At 36.8% G+C, this 25,148-nt stretch overlaps 3 protein-coding genes and 2 long non-coding RNA genes across 6 annotated transcripts; 2 read left to right on the top strand and 3 right to left on the bottom strand.

Moving 5' to 3' along the window:
• Window positions 1-32: 32 nt before the first annotated feature.
• On the bottom strand, window positions 33-3,237 carry LOC147520777 (putative prolyl 4-hydroxylase 9). The gene is made up of 8 exons (XM_086592278.1): window positions 2,722-3,237; window positions 2,540-2,644; window positions 2,312-2,469; window positions 2,010-2,112; window positions 1,411-1,506; window positions 1,069-1,134; window positions 849-968; window positions 33-277 (listed from the first exon to the last, which is right to left on the bottom strand). Exons 1-8 carry the CDS (start codon window positions 2,842-2,844, stop codon window positions 179-181), a joined length of 870 nt encoding a protein of 289 aa, XP_086448404.1. The 5' UTR covers window positions 2,845-3,237; the 3' UTR covers window positions 33-178.
• A 1,012-nt stretch (window positions 3,238-4,249) lies between these two features.
• Window positions 4,250-5,365, bottom strand: LOC147520776 (uncharacterized). Its single transcript, XR_015212818.1, has 2 exons — window positions 4,992-5,365; window positions 4,250-4,726 (listed from the first exon to the last, which is right to left on the bottom strand). It is a non-coding gene; the product is annotated as an uncharacterized LOC147520776 (long non-coding RNA).
• CGLD27 (DUF1230 family protein (DUF1230)) lies at window positions 4,294-8,484 on the top strand. Its single transcript, XM_086592277.1, has 7 exons — window positions 4,294-4,629; window positions 5,365-5,517; window positions 5,983-6,060; window positions 6,672-6,767; window positions 7,426-7,461; window positions 7,750-7,931; window positions 8,224-8,484. The coding sequence occupies exons 1-7, from the start codon at window positions 4,309-4,311 to the stop codon at window positions 8,384-8,386; spliced, it is 1,029 nt and encodes a 342-aa protein (XP_086448403.1). The 5' UTR covers window positions 4,294-4,308; the 3' UTR covers window positions 8,387-8,484.
• On the bottom strand, window positions 8,176-11,530 carry LOC147520774 (Chaperone DnaJ-domain superfamily protein). 2 transcript variants are annotated; one of them, XM_086592274.1, is made up of 6 exons: window positions 11,204-11,530; window positions 10,256-11,125; window positions 10,059-10,144; window positions 9,342-9,482; window positions 8,844-9,170; window positions 8,176-8,741 (listed from the first exon to the last, which is right to left on the bottom strand). In XM_086592274.1, the coding sequence occupies exons 1-5, from the start codon at window positions 11,447-11,449 to the stop codon at window positions 9,026-9,028; spliced, it is 1,488 nt and encodes a 495-aa protein (XP_086448400.1). In that variant the 5' UTR covers window positions 11,450-11,530; the 3' UTR covers window positions 8,176-8,741; window positions 8,844-9,025. The 2 variants fall into 2 exon arrangements, with proteins under 2 accessions (XP_086448400.1, XP_086448401.1); XM_086592275.1 differs by lacking the exon at window positions 8,176-8,741 and having other exon boundaries at window positions 9,001-9,170; window positions 9,270-9,482; window positions 11,204-11,503.
• A 1,119-nt stretch (window positions 11,531-12,649) lies between these two features.
• On the top strand, window positions 12,650-24,243 carry LOC147520773 (uncharacterized). The gene is made up of 4 exons (XR_015214460.1): window positions 12,650-13,324; window positions 13,549-13,627; window positions 22,673-22,768; window positions 23,913-24,243. It is a non-coding gene; the product is annotated as an uncharacterized LOC147520773 (long non-coding RNA).
• Window positions 24,244-25,148: the final 905 nt, after the last annotated feature.

Genomic DNA, 25,148 nt, shown 5'->3' with positions numbered 1-25,148 from the left:
AAGTGATTAGGAAGTAGGAACATGCAACAAAATTCGGCCCCAAAATGTCTGCAAGTTTTTTTTTATATTTCTTTTGGTGATTGATTTTACAAAACCTTTGGGACATCAGAATAAGATTAAGGATAAAAATACAAGAAAAAAAATTGCTTTTCAGACAATAAATACACTTTCATTATTATTATTCTTCTTGATCTTGATCTTGATCCTGATCTCTAATCCACTTCGTAGCTACCCATTTCTCACCTGTAATCACTGGACAGCTCCCATGGAGGGATGTCTGCAAAATGATGCCATAAAAAGCTGCATGAGAATCAGAATAAACCATGACAACTAAAATGAGGGGGGAAAAAGGATACTGTTTTATGGGGTTGGCATTAAAAAGTTGTTACAGTTGTCCTTTGTAAACATACATATGTTATGACTTATGACAGACCAAAAGGAACCTAAATTTTAGAAGGAGAGGACTGAAGGACTGATTGTTGGTGCAAGCCTTCTATTGAGATCTACAGATCTTGCATACCTCTTTCTTAAATTTTAACCGCATCAATTGTGCTTATAAAATGAGCTACATCTAATCTTAGTTTTGAGAAATAATTTTGGCAAGACTAGTAAGGAAAACCTCAACTCAGCTCTAGAAGCTTCTGGAAATCACTATATATTATACTAACTTCATAAGTTTTGCACTACAAAAACGGGGTAAATGTGACACGGTGTGGGCTTAATTTGATAAGAAGGCGAAAACAACAATAACCTCAGGATTATTAATGATGGCACCGAAATATCTATTGGGTTTCTGACGAGGATATCAACTGACATGTAGCATGTCAAGATATGGTGTAATGACATACCTGATCAATGGTACCATTTGGAAACAATGAATAAAAAAGAAGTCCATCCCCCTGACGTGGCTTCACTTTCAAACCAATACACTCTTGGAAATCATAGTTGATGTCCATATTTGAGCCATTCTGCATGCCAACAATACAATGAGCACCTGTTCTCATAGTTTGGCTACAAAAATTGAAAAAACAAATATAATTGAGAAGACCATGACCCTCACAATCTCACCTCATATGGAAACTTCGTTTCCCCACCTTCTTCAACATCAGATAGATACAGCAAGAATGATGCAATCTACATGGAAGTGTGTACAATCTAAGTTACATTTTATATGTAGCCATATACTTTTAGTATAACAAAATTGTTTATAAACCTAAGACGGTAACATTGACATAAACATCAGTAGAGACAAATCCAAAATGTCAGTGGCGGGCAACAATAAATTGTAATGGTCAGAATCGTCAACAATGCCTATAATACAAATCCACCCCAGCTATCCATTATTGACAATTTTAACCATTAAAAATAAAGGACTTGAATACCAAAACAAAGTTACAGAAAACTGCTTACCCTTTGGCTCTTTTGTGGTCCATATTCTGCTGGGTTGAATGCATCATAATGAGCCAAATATCTTTGTCCAATCTCATACCGCAAGATGTTGAATACCTGTAACATGATGATATCCTCGAATTACACAGACTATATTACAACTTCCCTGAAATAAGAGTTTAACTAGTTCTGAGAAGGGAAGGAAAGATCTGAGTTCAATAAAACTCAAACACGCTAAAGAAAGAACAAAAAATACAAACTAGATTGCCAAAATTTTATGATACAGATGTACTTAACTTCTTATTCATCCTTAACATTTTCGTGCGTTTAGAAAATCAGATTTTCCTGTTGACTCTTTCTATACATACCAGACATCAACACTATGTTGACCTTACCTCTTTCTTGGGGTACAGATGCACAATTGCACACAATAACTTCAAAATCACGTGCATCTGATAAACCAGGAAAGAGTAGAACGTAGGATCTCTGGAGACTAAACTCAGGGTCAAGTCAAATAGTCTTACCCTACCAAGTTCTGTTGAATAACCTCACATTTCATGTGGTTACGCAGAACATAATGCAAGCCTTATGAAGATAAGATAAGATGCAAGTATATATACCTCTCCATGAGACTGTGGAATCATTGTCGCTCTGGCAATTTTTTGCTCAATAAGATCCAGAACTCCCGTTTTGTCTTCCGATGCACTGAGAAATGTGCCTGAACTGTAGTGTAATAAATGTCGAACACAAACAAAGTAAATAACCAATAAGTGCACCGACGACTTTCTAATCATGTCACGGGTCTAAGAAGAGTGATCTATCGTAAGATATACGAGTTAACTCATAATTGTATTGAAAAACATGATTTATTGAGTCAACTTCAAACATCAAATACCAGAAAACATTGGTGTTATTGTTTTACCTGGTTCTTATCCCCTGTGTATTCTCAGCAGTTTCCCCCTTTCGCAACGCCAATGTAGACGGTTTGAGATTTGCCTTTGCTCTTTTAATTACAATTTCACATTGTTCTGGAGTAGCAAATCCTGGATATAACACAGTCCGAGGTTTCCAGCTCAACACCTACATTCAACATGTATATCAAATTCAAATTGCATCTGTAACCAACTACTAATTTCGATAACTAACTAACCTGGAAGGGAATCGAACTAGTAAAAGGATCACCCTTTTTTCCATGTGGAACCGACTCCAACTCTGTATCATCGGCCAGTGACTCCAGTAACCTTGATCTAGGACTCTGAACTTTTCATGATTAGAAAAGAAGCAGGCCAATGAATATAAAAGTGATCAAACTGCTAACTCTAACACAAATACCTGATGATAAGGCAGGAACATGGATCCATAGAAGCCTGCAAGGAAGAAAGCTAAGCATAATATGAAAACAATTGGCAAACTCAATTTTCCTCTAAAACTTGATCTGTAACTCTTGGACTTCATCTCTTATCTATGTTTTACACTTCGAGGGTGCGGCGGGACTTGGTATGTTTTTAAGTCTTAATGATAAATAAAAAAAAGTTAATTCAGTTGATGTAATTGTATGTAATAATTATGCATGTATGATTCTATTTCTATATCTGGGGGGACAAGAGATTCTGGGGATATATCTTTCTATGTAAGTATGTAGCCCACCGTTTTCCCGCAAAAAGAAAAAGATCCTGATACCATTTTGTGGTTTCTGTTTTGCGCGTTCAGTGAAGAATTTGTGGGTCTGGGAACAAGTTTGGGCCATTGGCATTTTTTTCTTCAGGACTGAATGTAAAAAAGTCGGAATATTTTTGTCTAAGTTTGTCTCTGTGCTCACCTTTTGACGCTTTGATCATTTAAAATTGCAAGCAACTTTTTTTCACATCCACGTAGGACTATTTTCTTTTTATTTTTTTTACTATTTTGTGGTGAAAAATAAAAAAATATTGTCCATAATATTCATCTGTAGGGCTGAGTTTAAAACTTCTTTTGATTAAAAAAAAAATGTTGTCCAATCGAAAAAAAAACTCAGACAAAATGTTTAATTCCGTCTAAAAATAAAAAAAATGGTCCAAACGGAAGCTACAACTCAACCACTATCTCGATTGAAAGTTTTACTTTTGTTTTGACTTGGAAAAATAGTCACCTTGATATTCACTTTTGCATTTGGCAAAAAAATTTGACCATTTAGAAGTGAATATTGTCACATTCCCTTAATATTCATCTGTATTGGGATTTGGGAATGCTATTAGAGAAAAGTGAGAGTAGAGTGAAAATATACCACAATTCTTTTCGATGAGGATGAGAGTATCAGTTGATTTTAAGTTATCGCTAAAGAAAAAATGGACTGACATACACAGTTGTTCCCCCTTCAATAATTGATTTGAGTTTAGGAGCAATCATTCTGTCAACAATTTCTTAGTTCTCAGTAATACTTATGTTCATACTTCATAGTTCGTGATTTCGAACGAAATCACAGAATTCTGCTAAATATTTCGGTTTTTGAAATATTATAGATTTCAAAATATTCTCGGAATATACCCCAAATATCATCCGGAATTTCGGGTTTTGGAGTTGTCGGAATTCCTGTGATACATGGCTGACATTTTTAAATACTGTAGTAAACTAGTACTGTACTGCTGCAGTTGAAAATGCTATATGAGTTAGAAGCTACGGCTTAAGATTTTCCAGTCTTCGAATTATCTTTATGATCTATGAATCTTGTTAATCTTACCAATGCCAAAGTGGCAATTTGTGGCTTTGTGCAACCATGAGTTTTGCACACCCAATATCGTGCAAGAAACAACATCTCACGTGTCGCAAGCTTTGCTTCTCACTCTCCCATTCTTAACCACAAACTCAAGCAAGACTCCTAACATTTGGATAATCTAATAAAACAAAAAAGTTTATTCATTTATATTTCCCTCCACGTAAATAATGCATGGTACCCAGGTCTTAACCAAAAACCATTCCCTTCTTTTAACTCCACTACAACAAAATCAGAGCTTCACAGGTTCAACTGTAGAACAGGAGATGCTCAGGTTAAATGTTACCTGCAGCTTGATCCCCTACGCCAAACAGCCAAACATCAGTACAAATTATAGTTCAGGGATCCTTCAATTTCAGGGCATTCGGTATTCATCAGAGTGGGTGCGTGTCAAGGCTCTGAGAGGAGAGGCTAATGGAGGTGGGAGTGGATACGTCGGACGAAACTGGGATCCTGGGATGGAAGTTGAAGTCCCCTTCGAACAGAGACCAGTGAGTATGACTAGGAAATTTACCCTTTACCATGCTAATGTGCATTTAAGCACCTTCCAATCACAGGCCACAACTCACAAGAAATGATACCACATACCTGCATCAGTTATATGTTTTAAGCTTATAAGATGAATTGTAGGATAACAAGTGTACGCTTAAGACAACCTTTTGTATTGGTATTATTCTAGTTTTTTCTAAAAATCTAACTTTCCTCTTTGTACCAGTATTAAGGACTTCTTATTGTTGAACTCATGTCTTTTGGAGTACATATCAACTACCAAGCAAAACTCTAACTTCTATAAAGAATGTCATATAAGAGAAGGAATTGTGAGGCACATACCAATGCAGCAACCAGAAATTACCTGGCCATATTTTTCACACACCTGAGATTTTTCCGAGCAGCGACATGTATAAACTGTGGAGTCAAAACTGAAAGATGTCGAAGATGGCATCACACAACATTTCATGGTACCAATTGTAACAAGTGTACCATAACTCCTAAACAGTAGGACAAGACAACTGGATCACAAAAAGACTTTGAAATATTCAACTTGCAGCAATGCTATAGCTAACCAACTGACAGTCTTACACCTTGAGCATGCCATGCGTGTTGCAGAACAGGGAGGACCATTCTTCTCATTCTCCCTTCACAAAAAAGGAGTCCACTTTACATATATTTTACTTTGTATATAGATACTGCCAAGTGTTCATTCTTCAATTTCTTGTCTTGTACAGGTAAATGAGTACTCGTCACTGAAAGATGGACCCTTGTATTCATGGGGCGAACTGAGTCCAGGGCCATTTTTTCTACGTCTTGGTGGCCTTTGGTTGGGTACTTTAACAGTTCTTGGGATACCAATTGCAGCTGCAAGCTTTAATCCTTCAAGGGTAAACTGAAATTGAACATTTCTTCTTTGAAAAGAAGAACATATTATCTTGATAAAAAAGTATCATCCATATGCATATTTAAAATCTAAAAAGTATAAATGGATTGTTTCTTCAATGCAATCACAGAAATTTCTAATATTCATATAGTGACTGTTGATCCACCTTTACATTAAGAGTCTGCCACTACAGGCCTTACATGCACTACATAAAAGATTAGTGACTATATTTCTTTGTTAAGCGCTCAGATTGTTCAGCGTATAAGCATGATGCTCAGCATAGGTGTATAAATGTGCAGAAGTTAAAACATTTTACTCTGTTCCAGATAATGAAGTTAGCACAGTTAGCTATGCAATGTAAAGGCATCCTCCCCAGTGCCATAAGAAACTATTTACAATGACTAGTACCAAGATATGCAATGTAAATGAATCCTGAAATCTACTAAATACACCCTTTCTAACATTGCAGGAGCCTCTAAGGTTTTTGCTAGCAGCTGGAACTGGAACTCTTTTTCTGGTTGCACTTGTTGTCTTGCGGATATATCTGGTATTGTCTTCTATCTATGATCACTGAGTTTAAGTATATTTGCAGCAAAGGCTTTTTGAGAGAGTTAAACAACTAGAAGTTTTATCCACTAACCATACATAAGATAACTTCAGGGCCATCCAACATGAAATACTTAGCCAACTCCAGAAGCTTAGATAAGATCATTGTTGTCAGCCACAACCTTGTCCTGTTGTTCACCCCTTTGTAAAGAGTCACACATTCAGCCAAGGTGTGTGGACTTCCAATTTTTCTACTACTTTATATTTCGTCATGGCCTCTTTCAACTTCTTTCTTAACTCTACTAAGCCATTTAAGTATCCTAGTTTAAGCTACACACTACACTACTTCCAGATAGCTAGACCTGTCTGATGGTGTACCGCTTGAGCAAACTATAGTGAGTTCTACAGAGTTCTCCACTAGACTGATCCACATATTTGCTATCCAACCACTATCATTTGCTAGATGCGTCTAACACATAATTTACCTTTTGCTCAATCCTTATTTACTTACTAGCTCAGGTTCGTTACTTCTTCAACTATGCCACATATACTCAATATACTTTATAGCTATAATTGGTAACCCTACCAAAAGATTTTTATTGCACTTGACAGGGTTGGAGTTATGTTGGTGATAGACTTCTGTCTGCAGTGATACCTTATGAAGAGACTGGCTGGTATGATGGACAAATGTGGGTGAAGCCACCTGAGGTTGGTTCTGAGTTCTGACGTTTTATATCCTTGTCCACTGCCTTGGTTTTCTATTACTCAAGAGATACAGTTGATTCTACCAAATTAAGAGTCGATTAAACAAGCTCAAGATCATCACTCAATTGGTTAATTTCCCTAGTTCTACAAAGTCTACATTGATGATTTTGAAATCATAGTTTCATAGTTTTTAAAACTGTTCTAATACTAGATCTCCCTTTGTTATAGAGTTGGAGATCAATGTGGTACATCTGAATTATTTTAAACTAGGCCAAACCCAGTAACAAATCATGCTCACAAAAAAATAAATAAAATCAATAAATAAAATCAAAACATAGATGTTAAAGACAACCAACGAAGTCATTTGCTAGCACCAAATGAGATAAACATGGATGATTCTGACAAGAGAAATCAGAAAAGTCGAGGAACTTTTACACTAACGCATGAGTAACAATTCAACTAGATAAATTAATACTAAACAAGACTACTATTAGCAATCAACATCATATAGGCATATAAACATTTAACTCAATTAACAATCCATATTGGTTTTTAGTGGTGAATGCTTGATTTTAAATCTTTGGTTCCAAGAAAGTATGATTATTACGTAAGGGACTTACATTTTCTTTTGATAATACCGCTAGTGATTTCTCCATTGCAGGTCTTGGCTCGAGATAGGCTGTTGGGCTCTTATAAGGTACTCATGATCTTTTGTGATGATGAAACTTTATCTCCTAGAATATATTATTCTGAACTTTAAACAGACTTGACTCCTGGCTACTCTAGTACTCTGTTTTCCAACTGAAAGGCATTGGTGTTTACGATAATCATTGTCCAAAAGATTTCTATAACTCAGTGCACTATTGCATGCTATTAGCCTATTAGCACCTGTGTTCCACCACAATAACAACCAGAAAAAGACTGTGGGCTACAATTTATCAACTTCTTTTGATGAACATGAAGCTCATGTAAGTTTATGGTGTAGGTAAAGCCAGTCATCAAGTTGCTGAAACAAACACTAGTAGGCACAGGCGCTTTGCTTGTCACAGCAGTTTTCCTCTTCATCTTTGCCACACCAGTGGAAAATTTCTTTCAAAGCATTTCCGCAAGATTAATGAACCAGGCAAATGTTCCAATTTCTACAAGCAGTGCAAAGTCCAACTTAAGGTACACGTCTATATTTACTGAGTTCAAATGTGCTCTTTGTCTTAGTGAGGGGATTTCATTCCCTTCCATTTATGATCTAAGACCTGTTCACTTTTCCTACATTAAGTGTAAGCCACGTGTGATTTCTTGAACTCCCATCCTTTTTAAGTTACAATACTATGGAAGAATAGTAAAACAACGGAAATATATTTTGCTCTTCTCAAGTAGCATTAGCTCTTAAAGGTGAAATATCGTTATTTATCTATTTATTTGTTTTTCTAACATTATCTTGTCATTCTTTTGGAAATAATAGAAAAGAGGAGTTACTAAGATTGCCAAAGGATGTGATGGGAGATGATGATCTAGCAGCAGCTGCTGCTGAGGCTGCAGATGGAAGACCAGTATACTGCAGGGATAGGTACTATCGTGCGTTAGCAGGTGGTCAATATTGTAAATGGGAAGATCTAGTAAACTAAAGCACAAATATTAATGTTCTATTCCATTTTTTATAATTAGGGTAGCACTTAATGTATGAACACTTTTCAATATATCAATGTCATTTTTATTGGCAAAATGGCTAGATTATCATAGTATCAGAATACATTCCAAAAGGTTGAGAAAGAAATAAACGATACAAGCAAGGTTAAAGGACATATTTGCAAGTCACTTACAGCTTTTCACAGAGAAGTACAGCATAGCATAGTTGAAGTAAGGTTGGAGTTTTCTTAAGCACAACACTTGGATATCCTCTCGTCTGGCATTGGCTTCTATTATGAACGAATCACTGAATGACTGACTTTCGTCTTTGATCACTCAAACACGTTTTCATGCCTGAAGAACACCTAAAGTGTAAACCTTCAAGAAGAAACAAAATGAAAATATACAACTTCAAGTTATTCCATCTAAATGCCAAAAGATTGTACAAAAATATACCTAGTCATCATCACAAATTTTGGTTGGAGGAGACCATATAATAAAACATGCAGGAGTCGTGGGCGGCCACATCCTCCACTCCTTATGACTCATATGGACTGATACCAATCATGGTAAACTGTTGCTGCTTCTTGTGCTTACAATTCTCATCCAAATGAATACTATATTATCTTATATCTTATTTAAAGAACTCTTTTCCACCAATGGATAAAGTTAACAATTCTTGGTTCAAGAATATCCCTAACTCTCCATTTCCTTTTTCTCTCTTCTTCAAGGTCTAAAGTTCTATAAGCAAGAGCAAACAGATACATTGCTGGATGGAGTCTCCTGCACATAGAATTAGTTTTACTCAGAGATTAATTTAATGAAAAGAACTTTCAACATCCCTAGGTTTCTAATTAGACATCAGAATAGATGGATACAGACAGTATAGATAGGCTTCAGAAGGTGCAAAGTTGAGCTAAGGTAACAAAGACATCTGCAAGGGAGTGGACATACTTCTCATGCTGCTCATCCATGTCAAAGCCATCCCAGTGCCTTTGTGATGGGATAGTCCTGCCTCTCTTATCACGACCATATGTCTCTACATACCAACCACCAATATCGTGTGTGGTGCACCGCGGCTCAAACAGCCAAAATCTGCATTAAGAACTTTCAATCAGTTGAAGGCATCATAGACATGGACCAAGGCAACTATATAAACTGAGACACAGTTGGAACAGATACTTATGGTCATGTCTTCAGGCCAAAAAGAGACCATCTCGGTCCAAACCGAATGATTTATTAGTTCAAGTCATACCATTTGGGTATATTGATGGATTGATAGGTAACAACATAAAACTACAGATCTCATTAACCGTTAGAGTATATAAATGTAATAATCACAAAGAGATCAATTTGGACTCAACAAGATAACGTAAACCCTGCTCCAATAAGTGAACAACACGATATGTAGAAACAACATATGCAGTATGGATAGGCCTTATAAAGTGGAGAGGAGAAATGTTGATAAGCATGGAAGTTCATGTTACATGAATGTAACATAAAACGGATGTTCAACAGGTTGTGAACCATCATATAAGTAGAAAGGATTCCTTCAGTTATTTCTCTTCACAATTCTTCCCTTTTCCCTCTAAAACCCATTAATTTAGATGAGCGAAGAATATGAGAACTCATTTATTTACATGGATGCAAGGGGGAAAAAAGTAAGCTTACTTGCTAGGCGGTAAACGGGCTCTGGTACACCTGCATTCACAAACAGAAACTTCATCTCCAAATCGATACCAGTGCATGTGCTTTACCTGAAACAAATTTCAACAGAATGTAATTGTGTAAACCTTTTGCTTCAAGTAAGGATGCAAGAAAAAAAACAAGGTTGAAGGCATGTTTTGAGGGGTAACAGATATACAAACCAGCAAGGTCCTATGTTTCATAAGCGCATGAGTTCTTGCACCAGTGTTATTATAGACAAAGCAGGACCCTTCTTCTTGGCTGGTTCCTAGTCCAGTAATCGTTCCCAATAGAATCCTTGATCCAAATGAACTACTCGAAAATGAGTTCCCAAACCTCTCTTTGCAAACATGCACTTCACATTCATCAGAAGTAAAAAATACATGTATGTGGTCTTCAGAATCTTCATTTTGAATTCCATTCCAACAGGTTTTAGGAGGGACCCTAGTAGCTTTTGCAACCACTGTACCGGAAATATGCAACTCTAAATCCTTATAAACATCTGTTTCACCATATAGCCTAGTTTGCACCTCTGGAATCTCCGAAGATGCAGATTTCATGTCGTTGCTTGTGTTAATAGATTGACGAAGGCCAGAATCAACCGAAGTAAAACAAGTTAATTTATCAAAGCATGTATTTGTCAATTCAAGATGCTTATCAACAAACGATACAATACCAAACAATTCACGCCCAGAAACTAAATGAAGGACCTCAGGTATTCCATCACCTGATCTCTCCTCAGCTTCAAAACAGTCTGGAAGAAATTCCAGAGACTCAACTGCAGGGCCATGATAAGCTGCATTTATAGCTGAATAAAAATCCTTTTGTAGTACATCAAAATAACCAGTTCCAGACACAATATGTTTATGTGACACAATGTCATTGATAGCATATCTGTACCACCTCAACCACTCAACAACTTCCATTTGCTCACAAGATTCATATCTTGTTGTGTACATTACTGACCTATATCTAGAATGCTTCTGCACAAACTTTCTCTGAGAAAACAAATAATTGTCGTAGTGGGCCCTTCTCTCAGTATCAGAAAGAATCTGGGCAAGCCAAGAATGATTACTATATAGTTTAAAATATTATTCAATTGTAAGTGAGAGATAAGTATGATATAATACCTCATAAGCAGCAAGGATTTGAACGAAACGTTGAGAAGTGTTTGGATGAGATGAAGAAGCTGAGAGGTCTGGGTGAGTTTGTTTAGCTAATTGTCGAAAAGAAGCTTTTATTTCAGAGAAGCTACTGGTTTGTGAAATGCCTAAGACATCGTATGCGTTTTTTCCTGCCAAATTGTTCGAACTGAATAAACGATTGCTAATAATACTTGTCAACAATTTGTTTCTACCAGTTAATAATGAAGCCATATTTGGATTAGGAAACAAAATTCGATGATTGTGGTTTCAACTTTCAAGTGGAAACTATTTATCGTTACTGGAAAGACCAGCAGCTGTCGAGTTCAAATATATGAAAAATTCCATTTGATTTATTTAATAATCGATGATTTTATAGGTTTCGGACAAAACCAACTTGGTTGGAAACTCTTCATTTATATTTATATTTATTCGTTTCGCCATTTTATAAGATTGGGGCCTCGTTAATATCTTTTTTTTGGAATTCCCGATCATATTTGAAACTAGATAACTGCAAATGGGAAGTGATCCGATGGAGAAGAGAGAAGGAGAGATTGAAGAGTTGGGTTTGGTTGAGAAGGAAAGAGAGTAGGAGAGTGAAAGAGAATGAGGACAGACAGAAACCAACCAAAATAATTTTTGGGCCATATATTCTATTTTATGAAAATTAAGGCTCCACTCACTTGGTAGTATCTTTATTAAAGCGGTGGGGGTTAGCGGAGAGGAGGGAAGATGGAGGAGGAGATGGAGAAGGAGGGAGAGATTTAGAGTGGGAGAGGGAGAGGAAAAGGGAGGGAGGAATGGAGAAAAATAGAAGGGAAGAGATGAGGACAGACAGACAGAAACCAACCAAGTTGGTTTTTGTCCGCATAACTCCCCCCTTTCTCCCAAAATGTTCGCTCCGCTCACGGATTAATATTTTCTGAATTTATATTGATATTTCGATTTCGTTTGGTTTTTTTTGAAAACCGAAATATCCGTTTGAAATCATGAACACAGGATTAATTATGCAACACCTAGTGCACAACATTCGCACAGAATTATGTTATGGTGGCCGAAGTGAGTGTTGGCAATGGTTTCATATGAAACATCAGAACTCGACTGGGAGGCCATTTCTCTACAAGAAATAGTAGGTACTGAATAAATATTCTTACTTTATTGATACTAGATTGATTCAGCCAAAAAAAAAAATACTAGACTGAGAATACAGTAACAGCCTAAAATCAGATGAAATCACTATATTTGCAATGCAATTTTGTTGCTGAAATGCAATAATTGTGATTAAGTCCGTCCAGGACCAGATCCGTGTGGAACATCATGGCCGTAACCTCCGCCTCCACCTCCACCGCCTCCTTGTCCACCACCAACACCACTACCATAACCAGTACCATCGCCATTGTTACCCCCACCCAAACCACCACCACCAGGTCCATAACTACCTCCAGTTCCTCCACCAAACCCACCTCCACAACAACCACCACCTGAACCACTCCCAGACCCAAAACCACTGCCCCCATTACCACCTCCTACCCCACTTCCATATCCGCCTCCATGTGCACCTCCTCCACCACCACTGCCAGAACCAAATCCATTCCCACCACCCGACCCTGAACCATATCCGCTCCCACCGCTCATACCAGGTCCAGCACCCCCACCTCCATAACCAACCCCTGTAAACTTTTCATATCGAGGTTGATTCTTATCACCAATCAACCTCACGTCTCTAGCTTCAACGACCACATTGCTAAAAACACAGACTAATGAGGAAATGAGACACCACAAGAACATGTTATTTCCTCCCATCTCCACGTACAGTTTCTCTTCTACACCACAGCCTCTAACTTAAAAACCGTTTAAACAAGAGATTGAAGAATGCAATTTCAAATTAAAAGTGAAGAATGCCTTGGAGAATTCATGACGTCTATATATATGCAGCCATGCAGGGGTACTATACTACTCTGTAGTCTATTTAGCCATGCTGAGCATTGCATGAGAAGAGCGTGCGAAATGACTTTAGGCGTGTTGAGTTGGTTCGGTGAAGCGGACAATAAGCATGAATAGGTGCATTTTATGCTTGGACTGTGTGCTTAGTGCTTACTACTTTGCTAGGTGGGAAATCTTCATTTTGGGAGCCCAGATTAGCTATAGAATCAATTTGCATAACATTTCACGAAATAATTAGGTAATTCATAGTTCTGGTATGTGATAATGTAACGTACCAGGAGTCCAGGACTTGGACTGATATTCAGCCCTCCGAAAACTTCAGCCCCAGTTCAATGTTTTGACTTGTAACTCAAAATGGTTCACCACTGAATTGATTTCTCAAATATCAGGTAGCGAACTTATCTATCATCAGTTTCTATATCTGAATCTGACAGGCAAAAAACGCCAACCATAAGACAACAATAACAGGTGCAATTAGGGTAACTTCAATATTCCATTGATATTCTTAAGTCTGGATTTCACTAATTGCAGATAGTCTTTCACTCACTCAAATGGAGATAGGCGACTCCATAGCCATGAACTTTTTTTTTGATCGAAAGCTAAGATCTTATTTATTTATAATTCTATATTTACAAAAGCCCCAAGCATCAAAAGCTAGGACTGAAGCTGCAAAAACAGGTGATCGATGTAACCAAACTGAAGAGAAAGGAGGTAAAAAACTTAAGTCATCTAAAGACCAAGATGTGTTTTCTGCAACTGGGTGTGCTCTCCACGTATCTGACGATGCCAAACTAGCAGCATGAGAAGCAAAACAGTCAGCAGTTGAATTTCCCTCCCTGTAGCACCAAAGAATTCTGAATTCCTCAAAATTTTGTAACAAGGACATGATTTCCCTGTTTATTTTCGCCAACAGCCAATTTGTATCGACCGTTGTAGCAGTCATGTATTTGTACCAGTTTCAGTTCAATCTTGGGATGCGAGTCTCACAGCCAAATGGATACCATATAACATAGCCAAAAACTCAAAATTGTTGGAGGTGTGAAGTATTGGGATCGCGGCACCCCATGATAAAAAGCCTCCATTAGCCATTAAGTAAAACACAACCAAAGACCTCCGAATCCGGGATTAGCGAGGGCAAACTCCCTGTTGAGTTTTGCCCACCCTTCAATAGGTGGATGCCACTTAATATATATAGTGATAAGCTCCTTGTGTTCTTTTTCATCGAGGATGTCTTTAAGAATTTGGTACCCCTTTCCGATGTAAAAATAGGATCCGGGACTTTATGTTGAAACGTCGTTCCTTGCAAGCCAAATGAACCACAAACCCGGTCCTAGCGGGCAAACTTGAATATCCCCTTCAGCCCTTCCTTCTTGTATCAAACATCCGGAAAATTCTTTGTTTAAAATCCTCGATCATAGTCAAGCAATTTGTACCACACCATACGACCTTTGCAAAGCCAGCATTCCAAAAAACATGAAATGGAGTCTCAAAGTAGTCTCACATAGAGTACCCTTGAAAATGAAGAGATGCCAAATGATCCACATGACACCACCGCAAACATTGCCACAAGAAAAATCTAATTCGAAAAGGTAACTTGAGTCTCCATACAAATTTGAACAAAACCCTTTGTTCGCACACCAAACTACTTCCAATTCACCAAATGTAGACATCCATTATATCTTGACTTGACGAGAAAAACATCCCGAATGGTCCACATCCATTCAAGTTTATCACAATCGATCGTGTGAAACAATGGAATGGAAGTGATTTTATGAACAAAATCGGTGACCAAAATTGAAACAATTCCAAATTCCATGTGTTATTAAATGGTTTATAAAATCAGCAACTAACTCCAAATCACATGCCCGGTTTTGGAGGCATCGAAAAAATCCAAGCATCCTCCCATGCTTTAATTGATGAACCAGGTTGCAATGTTCCAAAACAACCCGACTCAATCACCTTTAAAACACCGCACAAAGTTGCTTCCACATGATGGAGTCATTGCTTCAATTGAGAAAACTTGTTGAATGGAAGTACTTGCCCTTCATCTGTTTTAAGCCCACATAGAATTTTCTCTTCTAGCAAATCCCAAGCTTTTTGCAAACAAAGGCATAATTTTGAAGCGGAAGGTCTTTGATGCCAAGTCCTCCATTACCCTTGGCGGTACAAGCAAGCCTCCAAGAAAAATAATGCATCTTCGCGTTGAAAAGTGCCCCCATTTTATGACATCCATAGTGTCAACAATCGTGAAGTAAAGTGCAAGACATGGTGTGAGTCGGTATTGAAGATAAAACAGAATTTACCAAGGTCAAACGGCTGCTTTAGATAGAATCTTCGACTTCCGGCCCGGCAAGCTTATTTTGAAAACGAGAACGGAGCAAATTTATGAATCGCGGCCTCTACCGGTAAGATTTGGTATTCCTAAATAAGTTTAGCTAGTGGAAGGCATTGCAAGGATTTCTGAGGAGAAAATAAACAAGCCTCCCCGTGGAGCTTTGGATGATGAAGAATCAGACTTGTCTCACGTTAATTGTCCGGCGAAACTGCGATGATTCGATAACAAGTTGTTCAAGTGAAATTGCTCCGAGACCACATTTCCCAAATACAAAGAGATCATCGGCATACATAAGGTGGGAAACAAAAGACAATGTCTTGCAAGGCGGCAGCCATGAATTAGACCTTGTCTTTGTAACTTCGAGAAAATTCAAAGATAGAATCTCGGTGCATATAATGAATAGATACAGATAAAAGGGTCTCCTTGCACGAGACCCCTTGTTGGTTTGAAGAAACCATGAGCAGCTCCATTTAAGAGAATAGAGTAAGAAACTTTCTCCACACAAAACATAATGCGGTTAATCCAAATAATAGGAAATCCAAATTTGGAAAGAACAATTCTAAGGAAAGACCATTCAAGTTTATCAAAAGCTTTTTGCATGTCAATCTTTAAAGCAAAGAACTTGGATTTCCTATTTCCACGACCTCTAATTTTATGATAAAACTCATTGGCGAGAAGAGCATTGTCATGGATACTTCTATGTGGAAGAAAAGCGGTTTGATAAGGGCTGATTATTTTCCTCGAATTAACCTATTTACAATAATTTTTGAGATTAATTTGTACACTACATTAGTTAAATGATTGGGCGATAATGTTCGGGGATGTAGGATGTGAAAATTTTTGGGATTAAAGCAATGAAAGAATGATTGAGTTGTAGTGAAAAAAGATCCTTGGGTAAAAAATCCTGTTTTACCGCATTTCCGACGAGGTGCCGAAATGATGGAAGAAAATTGCTTGAAAACCGGGAGCTTTGAAAGGGTGCATTTGTTTTAAAGCAAACAAGATCTCCTTATTGTCAATTGGCTTCATAATGGACAAAACCGGGTGTCTCTACATTTAGAATCTCGAATCAAAAAAGACGGTTCGAAGTTGTCATTAATGTTGCGAAGAATTCCGTCAATCTATCTCCAATCTGGCTTTTCGGTGAGTATTGCCCCCGTAGGGTCACTAATCCGGTGAATGAAAGATCTTTGCCGAATTTACATTTGACTAGAGCATGAAAATACTTGGTATTCAGTCCACCGAACTTGTACCGGTCGAGCAAGATTTCTCGACCCCGATGAATGAGTAGCTTTGTTGGACTAGAAGATCATTGTATCTTTGAATTTGAGTGTGCTCAAATGAAACAAATCATCCCGTGGTCGGTTTGAGAAAGGATTTCATATTGAATCTGCTTTCAAGTCTATGCCGATTTTGGTGTCTAAGAGACCGAAAATATTCTTATTCCACCATTTGAGGTTCTTCCGGCATTGCTTTTAGCTTATTACACAAGGTAAAAGAGGGAGAGCCCGCGATTGTCAATTTCGAAGGCGGTGAACTTGTTCAAGATGACTCCCTATCTTGTAACCACATGGCTTCAAAACGGAAAGGTCTTGGAAGGTGATTTGATTCATTACAAACTTTGATGACCAAGAGCTTATGATCGAAGTCATAGACATATGATGGTAAACCTTTGTGTTAACAAAATGAAGAATCCAAGCGGCATTAACCGTAGTTCTATCGAAGTCGCGTTCCATATTCGTGCGTCCAACTTGTTTATTTGTCCATGTGAAAATGTTCCCAATGAAGCCCAAGTCGATCAATTCACAAAGAATCATATCCGAAATGGTATGGCTTTTGTACAAAGTGGAAAGGTCGACCACCCTCTTTTTCACGGGTTGTTACTTCATTAAAATCCCCCATCACAATCCATTTTTCATCATTTTGTGGCTTTAGCAGGTAAGAAGACCCCATTGCATCTTTCGAATTGCCCGCTTTGGATTTCCATATACACAAGACAAAACAAAACTCTCTTCCTTTCCATTCATAGATAAGTTGACATTACAATGGATAAACCAACTTTCATTTCAACCTTCACAAAAACTTTCCCACAACAACCACATGCGTCAAACCCATACTTGGCACCATATAAAAACGATAGTCACCCAATCTACGTATCATACTAGCAGCTTTATTTAGATTACTACATTTAGTTTCCATTACAAAAATCAACAAAGGCCTAAAAACAGAAATCTTCTTTTTAAGCTCCTCCAAAGTCGAGGAACGGCCACATCCTCGATAGTTCCAGCTGATGCAATTCATTGCTTGGGGTGGAGCTGCTTACGGGCAGCTGCCTTCACCGTCTGGCTTCTCTTACGCCTGCTAGATAGGCACAAAGTATTACTATTTGAAGACATGGAGTTTTCAATCCTCCATAATTACATGAAGAGAGGAGTTTCAGCTCTCTAGTCCATGTTAAAACTATCCACCACTTCGGTCGACATGGGTAAAGTTTTCATCATGACGCCAGACTTTGCCTTGACTAATTTCTTGCCTTTTGCATTGATTCATCTGTTTTTCATTCTCGCCATCCAAATGGCGTAGTAAGATCAACCAAAGGAACCACATTAGGATTAGATGGTTAAAATGCTGCATAGAAAGTCATTGTTGAAGTGGATTAAACAATGGCGGGGAGTTGATGGTTAAAAACAAGTTGATCGTAAAAAATGACTTGAGTTGATGGGGGTGTCATTGATCATCCAGTCTTCATTAAAATGCTGACCTGTGCCCAGATTAGAGTCAGGGGTGTTTAATTCCATAATCATCGGTCCTTTACCTTTACCTTTACCCTCGATGGTCCCGGGTTGTAATCATCTTCATTTGGTCCTTTCATTGATGTATACAGCCCTTCTACATTAAAAAGAGTTCCCCGGTGAGAAAAGGGTAATGTCCTCGAGGTGGTTCGGTTAAGCGATATCACCGAGATTCATGGAGGGGCCATTGGTTTTGGGAAAATGCGGTTCTTGGCGTTATAGAGTTCAAACTTCAAACCAGTTTGAGGTGAATTGAGGTTCAAACAAAATCAAAGATTGTTGTAATTGCAAGAGGCCTTATGTCCAATGAAGCCACACCGAAAGCGAAAAATTGGTAGATACTCATAGGCAAATTGATCCATTCTCGCTCCATTAATCGATTCCGAAGCTTGAAACCAGGTGGAATGGGGTCGTTGACATCAAGCAACACCTTGACTCTTGTTAGTTCAGCCATTTCTTTATGCTTTGGATATAGTTCTAAGTGCATCAGTTGGGTTGGTCCAAAACAACCAGATTCAAGTAGATTATTCTCAACTATTTCCTTGTCCTGAAAAATCTCAGGAAAGTTTAGTAATTGAACCCATATAAAGAACTTATTGAAATCAAGTTCCTTGTTTTCCTTCACATCTATCCAAGGTTCAATCTTTAAAGATATCTTTGCGACACAATCCAAGGTTGCCTTTTGAGGATCAGTTCTAGTTGGTGTTGGTTCTCAAGCCAGACCTGAAAGACTTCATTTCTATAAAGCTCCATCTTAACAATCTTGAAAGGTGCCCAAAGTTTTTCCAGACCAGCACGCAGATTTCCAGCTACTATTTTTCCATCCAAGACACGAATAAAAATGCTCAGTTTATTATGATCTAACAATTTTGATTTCATACGGTCTGAGTAAACAATAGTAGGGGCTGACTTATAAGGCAAACGAACTTTTTGAGCAAAATCAGAAGAAAGGTTTTCCATGTTGTTTGAGTGGTCTTGGGTAAAAGTGTTTTGATCTTTGGAACTGGGCATGGTTATTTTGATAGATAGTGCAGAAATGGGGTTGAGATGATGAAGAAACAGTGAAAGATTGTTTATATAGAAACTCCATTGTCTCATCAGCTTTCGACTCCAGCTCGCGTGGTAAAAACTCATCATACCAAAACCCGAAAAACCCGGTAGGAAAACACGAGAAAACTTAGAGTTCCAACACAAAATCGCATCAAGAAAAAAGATCTTCCATTTTACGCTATGCTCTTGCTTTACTAGGCTAATCATGATTAGCGTCAGTCCTATTAGTTTAAACTCAAATCCAATGAAAAAACAAACACTTGTATCAAGCAAATCTAAATCGGGCGATCTTTAAAACAAGTCCCCGGACAAAAAGCGAATCGCTCTCTCAAAAATGGATCTGGGCTTAGGTGTTTGGGTATGGGCTTAGGGAGAGGGTTGGTGGGAGGTGGAGGTGGGTGGAGGTGGGTGGAGTTGTATGGTGGTTAAAGAGTTGAGAGCTCAGGGTATGGTGTTTGTTTGGAATAGTTGAAGATGAAGGTGTTATACAACTTACGACTCTTCATTAGTCATGACTCGTGACAATCAGCCATAGCCATGAACTTGCCTAGTGATCAAACATTAAAAAACCTTACCTCCCCTAGTACTAATTGTGGATATATTCCTATATGCCGGCTTTCTCTTAAATGTACATGTTCGTGAGGCAGCTTAAATAATGTCTTGAACAACTTATATAGTGTCTTGATCGAACAGTTTTTTAATTTATGCTTATTAACTTGTTCATGAGCAGTTTATATATGACATTATATAAGCCGTGCAAGACACTATATAAGCTACTCAAAACGCTACATAACATGTCCATTAACAGACAATCATTTTAAGAGAAAGCATGCACTCCTATGGTACTATAAAGTAGAAATGGTTTAACCATAATTTTCAGGGTTTATTCATTTTTGGCCCACTTTTAATAGGGTATTCAATGTTTGGCTCCTGTAAGTTCGTTTATTCGTTTTTACCCTAGTTTTGTTAGTTGACTCTGTCAACTTTAATTGCATGTAGCGTATTTTCAAAATTACATTTTTACCCTTCACATGATTTGCACATGAAACTCATAAATACCAATTTTGATATTGAATTTCAGTAAATCTCGTTTTGTTGATTTCGATTTAAATGACTATTTGACAAGTATCAAAATTAAAAAATTGACGACTTGGATGTTAAATTTTATATATCACGAGAATGTGTTAGTTTATAATTAGGGTACTAAAATTACTAATTAACAATTACCCCAATTAGGGTTTAAAGTTACTTGCAAATTTTGGGGTTTTTTTTTTTTTTTTTTTCAAATTACAATTTATTTGTAAAATTGAACATAAATTAGCCTGTTATGAAATACGTGGGTCTATATGGGCCTAATAATGTGTTATATTTAACTAGTTTTAAAGATAATACTACGCTGACAGAGTAGAATAACAATGAGAGAAAGAGAGAGAAATCTTATTCATAGAAGTGTCCATGAGTGGGAGGAGGTTACCTTTATATAACTAGGTAATCTCCTTTCCAAGATATAAGAATTATAAGAATGGAAACATATGAGGAGGTGCTCCATATGGGCTCAATGGTGGGCATCCATATAGACCCACGTATCTCATAACACTCCCTTTGGATGTCCACCATTATTCTGGAAACTCTGGTGGGTGCATCTTTTGTTGCCTCATTAAAACCTTGATTAGAAAACTGTTGGAAAAACCAAATCGAAGGGAAAATAGTACAATGTGTAGCTAACTTTTGTATCATTCTTCTGGATGCTCTATCACTATCCAATGACAATTGCCTCATTAAAATCTTGCTAAGGAAAACCCAGTTGAAAAATTCAAAGCAAAGGGAAAAGAGTACAATATACTCTTCAGGATCATTGACATGAACTAGTATTTGGACTTGTGTAATGCTGCCTCATTAAAACCTTTACTATGAAAACCTAGTGGAATAAAACCTATATAAAGAAAAAGAGTATAACACATATGTCCTGGGATACATTCTTCAAGATGCTCCCCCTGTTCCATTACTCCCCCTGATAAAAACAATTCTTTACATGGCTTGGTGGTGATCGAGTTCTTCACAATTTAAGGAAACTACTACTGGATCTTGTTTTGTCGATTGCCAAGACATAGCTGCATAGTTACTAATAAAAACTTAACATGTATAAGAGTGACCTTTCTGAGGGTCAGATGGATAACTAAAGACTGCATAGCCAACTAGATCATAGTTGTTAGTAGAATCACAAAAATAAAATAGTTTCATATCAGTTATTCTTTGAAAATATCTCAATATGTGTTTTGACATCATTCTAGTGTCTAAGTGCATCTGCAAAATTATATCTTGATAAGAAACTAAAAGAAAATGCAGTGTCTAATGTCTTATGAGCTTGTGGACATATTGTTCTAGATACATAAATGTTGCAATAGCACTCAAGTAGAATATTTCACGACCAAGATTCCCCATGCATGTTCTTCCTTTGGTCGAAATGGGTCCTTATCCAAATCCAAGTTCCACACAACCATCTGTTTTGTCCATTTCATTTCAAAATATATAGTCAGTAGTTTTCTCCAATTCCTTGGGAGTCCCAATCAAGTTTATACCAACTAAACTTGTTGCAACTATATTGAATCCAACCTCGGATTATTATATTATAGGTCCACATCACCACGTTTTTCAAATAGTTTAATTATGCTTGATGAATAGCAAATTTCAGATTGGCCAATCTTTCCTTTGTCCATAAAACACGTGGTTCATTTATTATCATCATTGTCCTTTGATGTTCCAATAGCTATACCATAATTAAATATGTCATCCATGACAAGTGCTTTCCTATCCCACAATTCACATTAACATGCATGCAATATTGAGATAGATCTCTTCATTTTTACATACATGTGTCTCTCCATGGGCAACCATATATAAGCATTTTAGTGAATTTGGGTATTTGCCCATTTTCATTATTTGTTTATGGAGCTCCAACTATTACCTAGCTATTATATGAACAAGATGTTTCTTCAGTTCTCTTCTTCCTAGAAACACTCTCTTTGGATCCGCTATTATTCATGTATCAAGTATGTGAATAGTTGGGTTTAGTTTATCTACCACGGAGCTCATCTTTAGTATTTGCACTAAGGTGTCATTTGAAATCTCAACTCATTAGAGTCTAAGGTGTGTGTGTATGTATGTTTTTAAATTTAAATTTTTGTTTTTTTTTATCAATAATTATAGCACAAGGTGTAGGTAATATACTCTTGGGGTAATTATCTTCCTATATATGTGGTTTTATTTAGTAATATAGATATGTTCAAGTTTTGCTAAAGATAGCTTATATTGCCTTTGCCCTTTACCCATTTTCAGATTGTGTCTTCTTGGATGTGAATTTGACTTTTGGTTGGTTGGTTGACAAACACGAGCTGAATATCAACTTCACAACAAGACCTCTTTCGGAACCAGGTAAACACGTTTTTTGTTTATGCCTTAATTATTAATTCCACACAACATGGTGTGGACCGTTAGCTACTTTAGTTTACATGCTTCAATATACCATAGAACTTTTACGATGATTTGGGAGTCAAGTCTAGGTATGCGTTGTTGACTTTTTTTTTCTCAAAAAACTGGCAAATAAACAATCTAAGTAATAAATGGTAATTCTTCAATATCAACGACATAATGACATTGAGCACGCAGATCATACAACACACACTATGCAAGTATCATGAACTGCAATGCACACACACCATTTATGAACACCATGTGTGTAATTCAAGGTTATCTACCCAAATAAGGCTACACATATAAAACATGACCAACTAAGAGGATTGTACATATTCAAACCAGTTGACAAAGGTTTAGGACTATAGCTCACCATTACGGTGTTAGATTTAGCTAAGAGAGCTTTGTAAAAAATGTACTAGCCTTGCCTATAATATATATGAGTACATGATATTTTGATAGCGAGGACACCGAGATGATTAGGCATAACACCACAATTTAAGGTCAGTATGCCAAAGCAACTTCACCATCACATGAAACATGATTTGATGACTTAGGAATGTGAGTCTTGCATAACTTGCTTTATGAAAGGGTTTCTTTGCTTTTAATTATATTGGTTACTATGCTCGCTCTAATATCTTGAAGGTTAGTATGAAAGATCACCTCATAAATTGTACCAATGAAGATTAAGTTTAAGCTTCATCATGATCGATCGTTTTTAATAATGTTTCCCTGCATTCGCTTTTCATTAATAGAACATGGGTATCTTTTACGTTTTTTAATCTCTTTTTTTCGTCTCCTTTCCATCTTTGTTATACATTATTATCTGTTGAGTTTAAGTGTTCTTTTATGGGGCCTCACAGTTCAAAAAATTCAGTTCACAGTGCAAATAATAATAATGAAGGGTTGTTCTAGATGGATTGTTGAAATAGTGTTGGCAGGAAATACAAATTAGTCTAGGTGTAAGTTGTTCTATGTTTACATCTTGATTTGAATAACATCAAAAATTTCACTTTTACTGGGCAGGTTATGAAATGATCTAGAGAAATACTTTCAAAATTACTTTTAATATTATTTAATAATTAATACATGGTTTCCTCTGCAGGTTGCATTGTATTACAGATGGAGTGTTTTGTTTCCATTATATTGGCCAAGGTTAGCTAGGAACATGTATGTAATGGAACAGTACATAATCCTATAGCTGCAAGTAGGACCGGCCCTGTGTTTCAAAGGGCCCAATGCAAAGTTTGAAAAATTGGGCTTTTGTTTGGGTTTCTAACACAGTGGGTTTTTAAGAGCTTCACGTTTATATATATTGGGGGCCTATGCAAAGATGGAAAGATGTATCTATGTAATGTATTAATAAGGAAACAATATGTAAATTTCAAGCATAAAATAATATTTTTTATTATTTCAAAGCGTGTACAAAAAGTGAGATGTCATTTGGTGGTTGTTTCTTCTGACAATAATGTATAGACACCTATTATATATGAAAACAATATATCAATCTTAGGTTCTTTGTGATGGTTTTGCGAAGATTCACTTGATATTTGCATGAATCCACTCACTCTTAAAAGATTGAAGGGGTCAAATGCACATGCATCCACTGTCAAAGGAATATATTAAAATTGGTTGAACCACTTTGTGATATCACTAATTTTGAAACGGAGTTATAAAGAGTAACGAATCATGCGTCAATAGATGTTATATATCTAACATTGGTTTGCACGATAACTAACTTGAGCAAGAATTCAATACGTCAATCTGCTATCATTTGAATTGTTCGTTTGGTTGAGACTACAATAGAAATTTATGACATGACTGCCTTTTTAGGAATCAGAAATACATTATTTCATGATGAATCCATAAAATGTCGTTTATTTTTTCAATGAACATGTAATTTTATATCACATTATCGAGGATGCCTCTTTATAAAATCTGTGCCAAAGGCACGGGCATTAACTAGTATAATATACATAATAGATGGTTACATACATATAAAAGAGAATAACACAACTAATTAATTAATTAATTATAATAAAATAATGTAGACACTCAACCTTATTTTAGATAGTCTAAGCATGTCAAAATAACTATTAAGAATGTACATAGCGGTTAGCTCATAAAATACTTCAAAACAACTATTTATATGCTAAGTTATAATCTAGCCATGTATATAGGATTAAGTATTTGAGTAAAAGAATTAAACGTTGATTATAGGGTTAGAACTTTTGGTTCTAAGTATATGAGAACTTCTAGTTCTTCGTAGAAAACTTAACGAACTTTTGGTTATTTAAATGAAAATAGACTAGTGAATGGAAATTCAAGGGTCTTGACAATA

This window comes from Coptis chinensis, chromosome 2 (genome assembly GCF_015680905.1).
Source record: "Coptis chinensis isolate HL-2020 chromosome 2, ASM1568090v1, whole genome shotgun sequence".
NCBI classification, from domain to species: Eukaryota; Viridiplantae; Streptophyta; class Magnoliopsida; order Ranunculales; family Ranunculaceae; genus Coptis; species Coptis chinensis.
The sequence above is the reverse complement of the archived record's forward strand: the minus strand, read 5'-3'. Positions and strand labels throughout refer to the sequence as shown.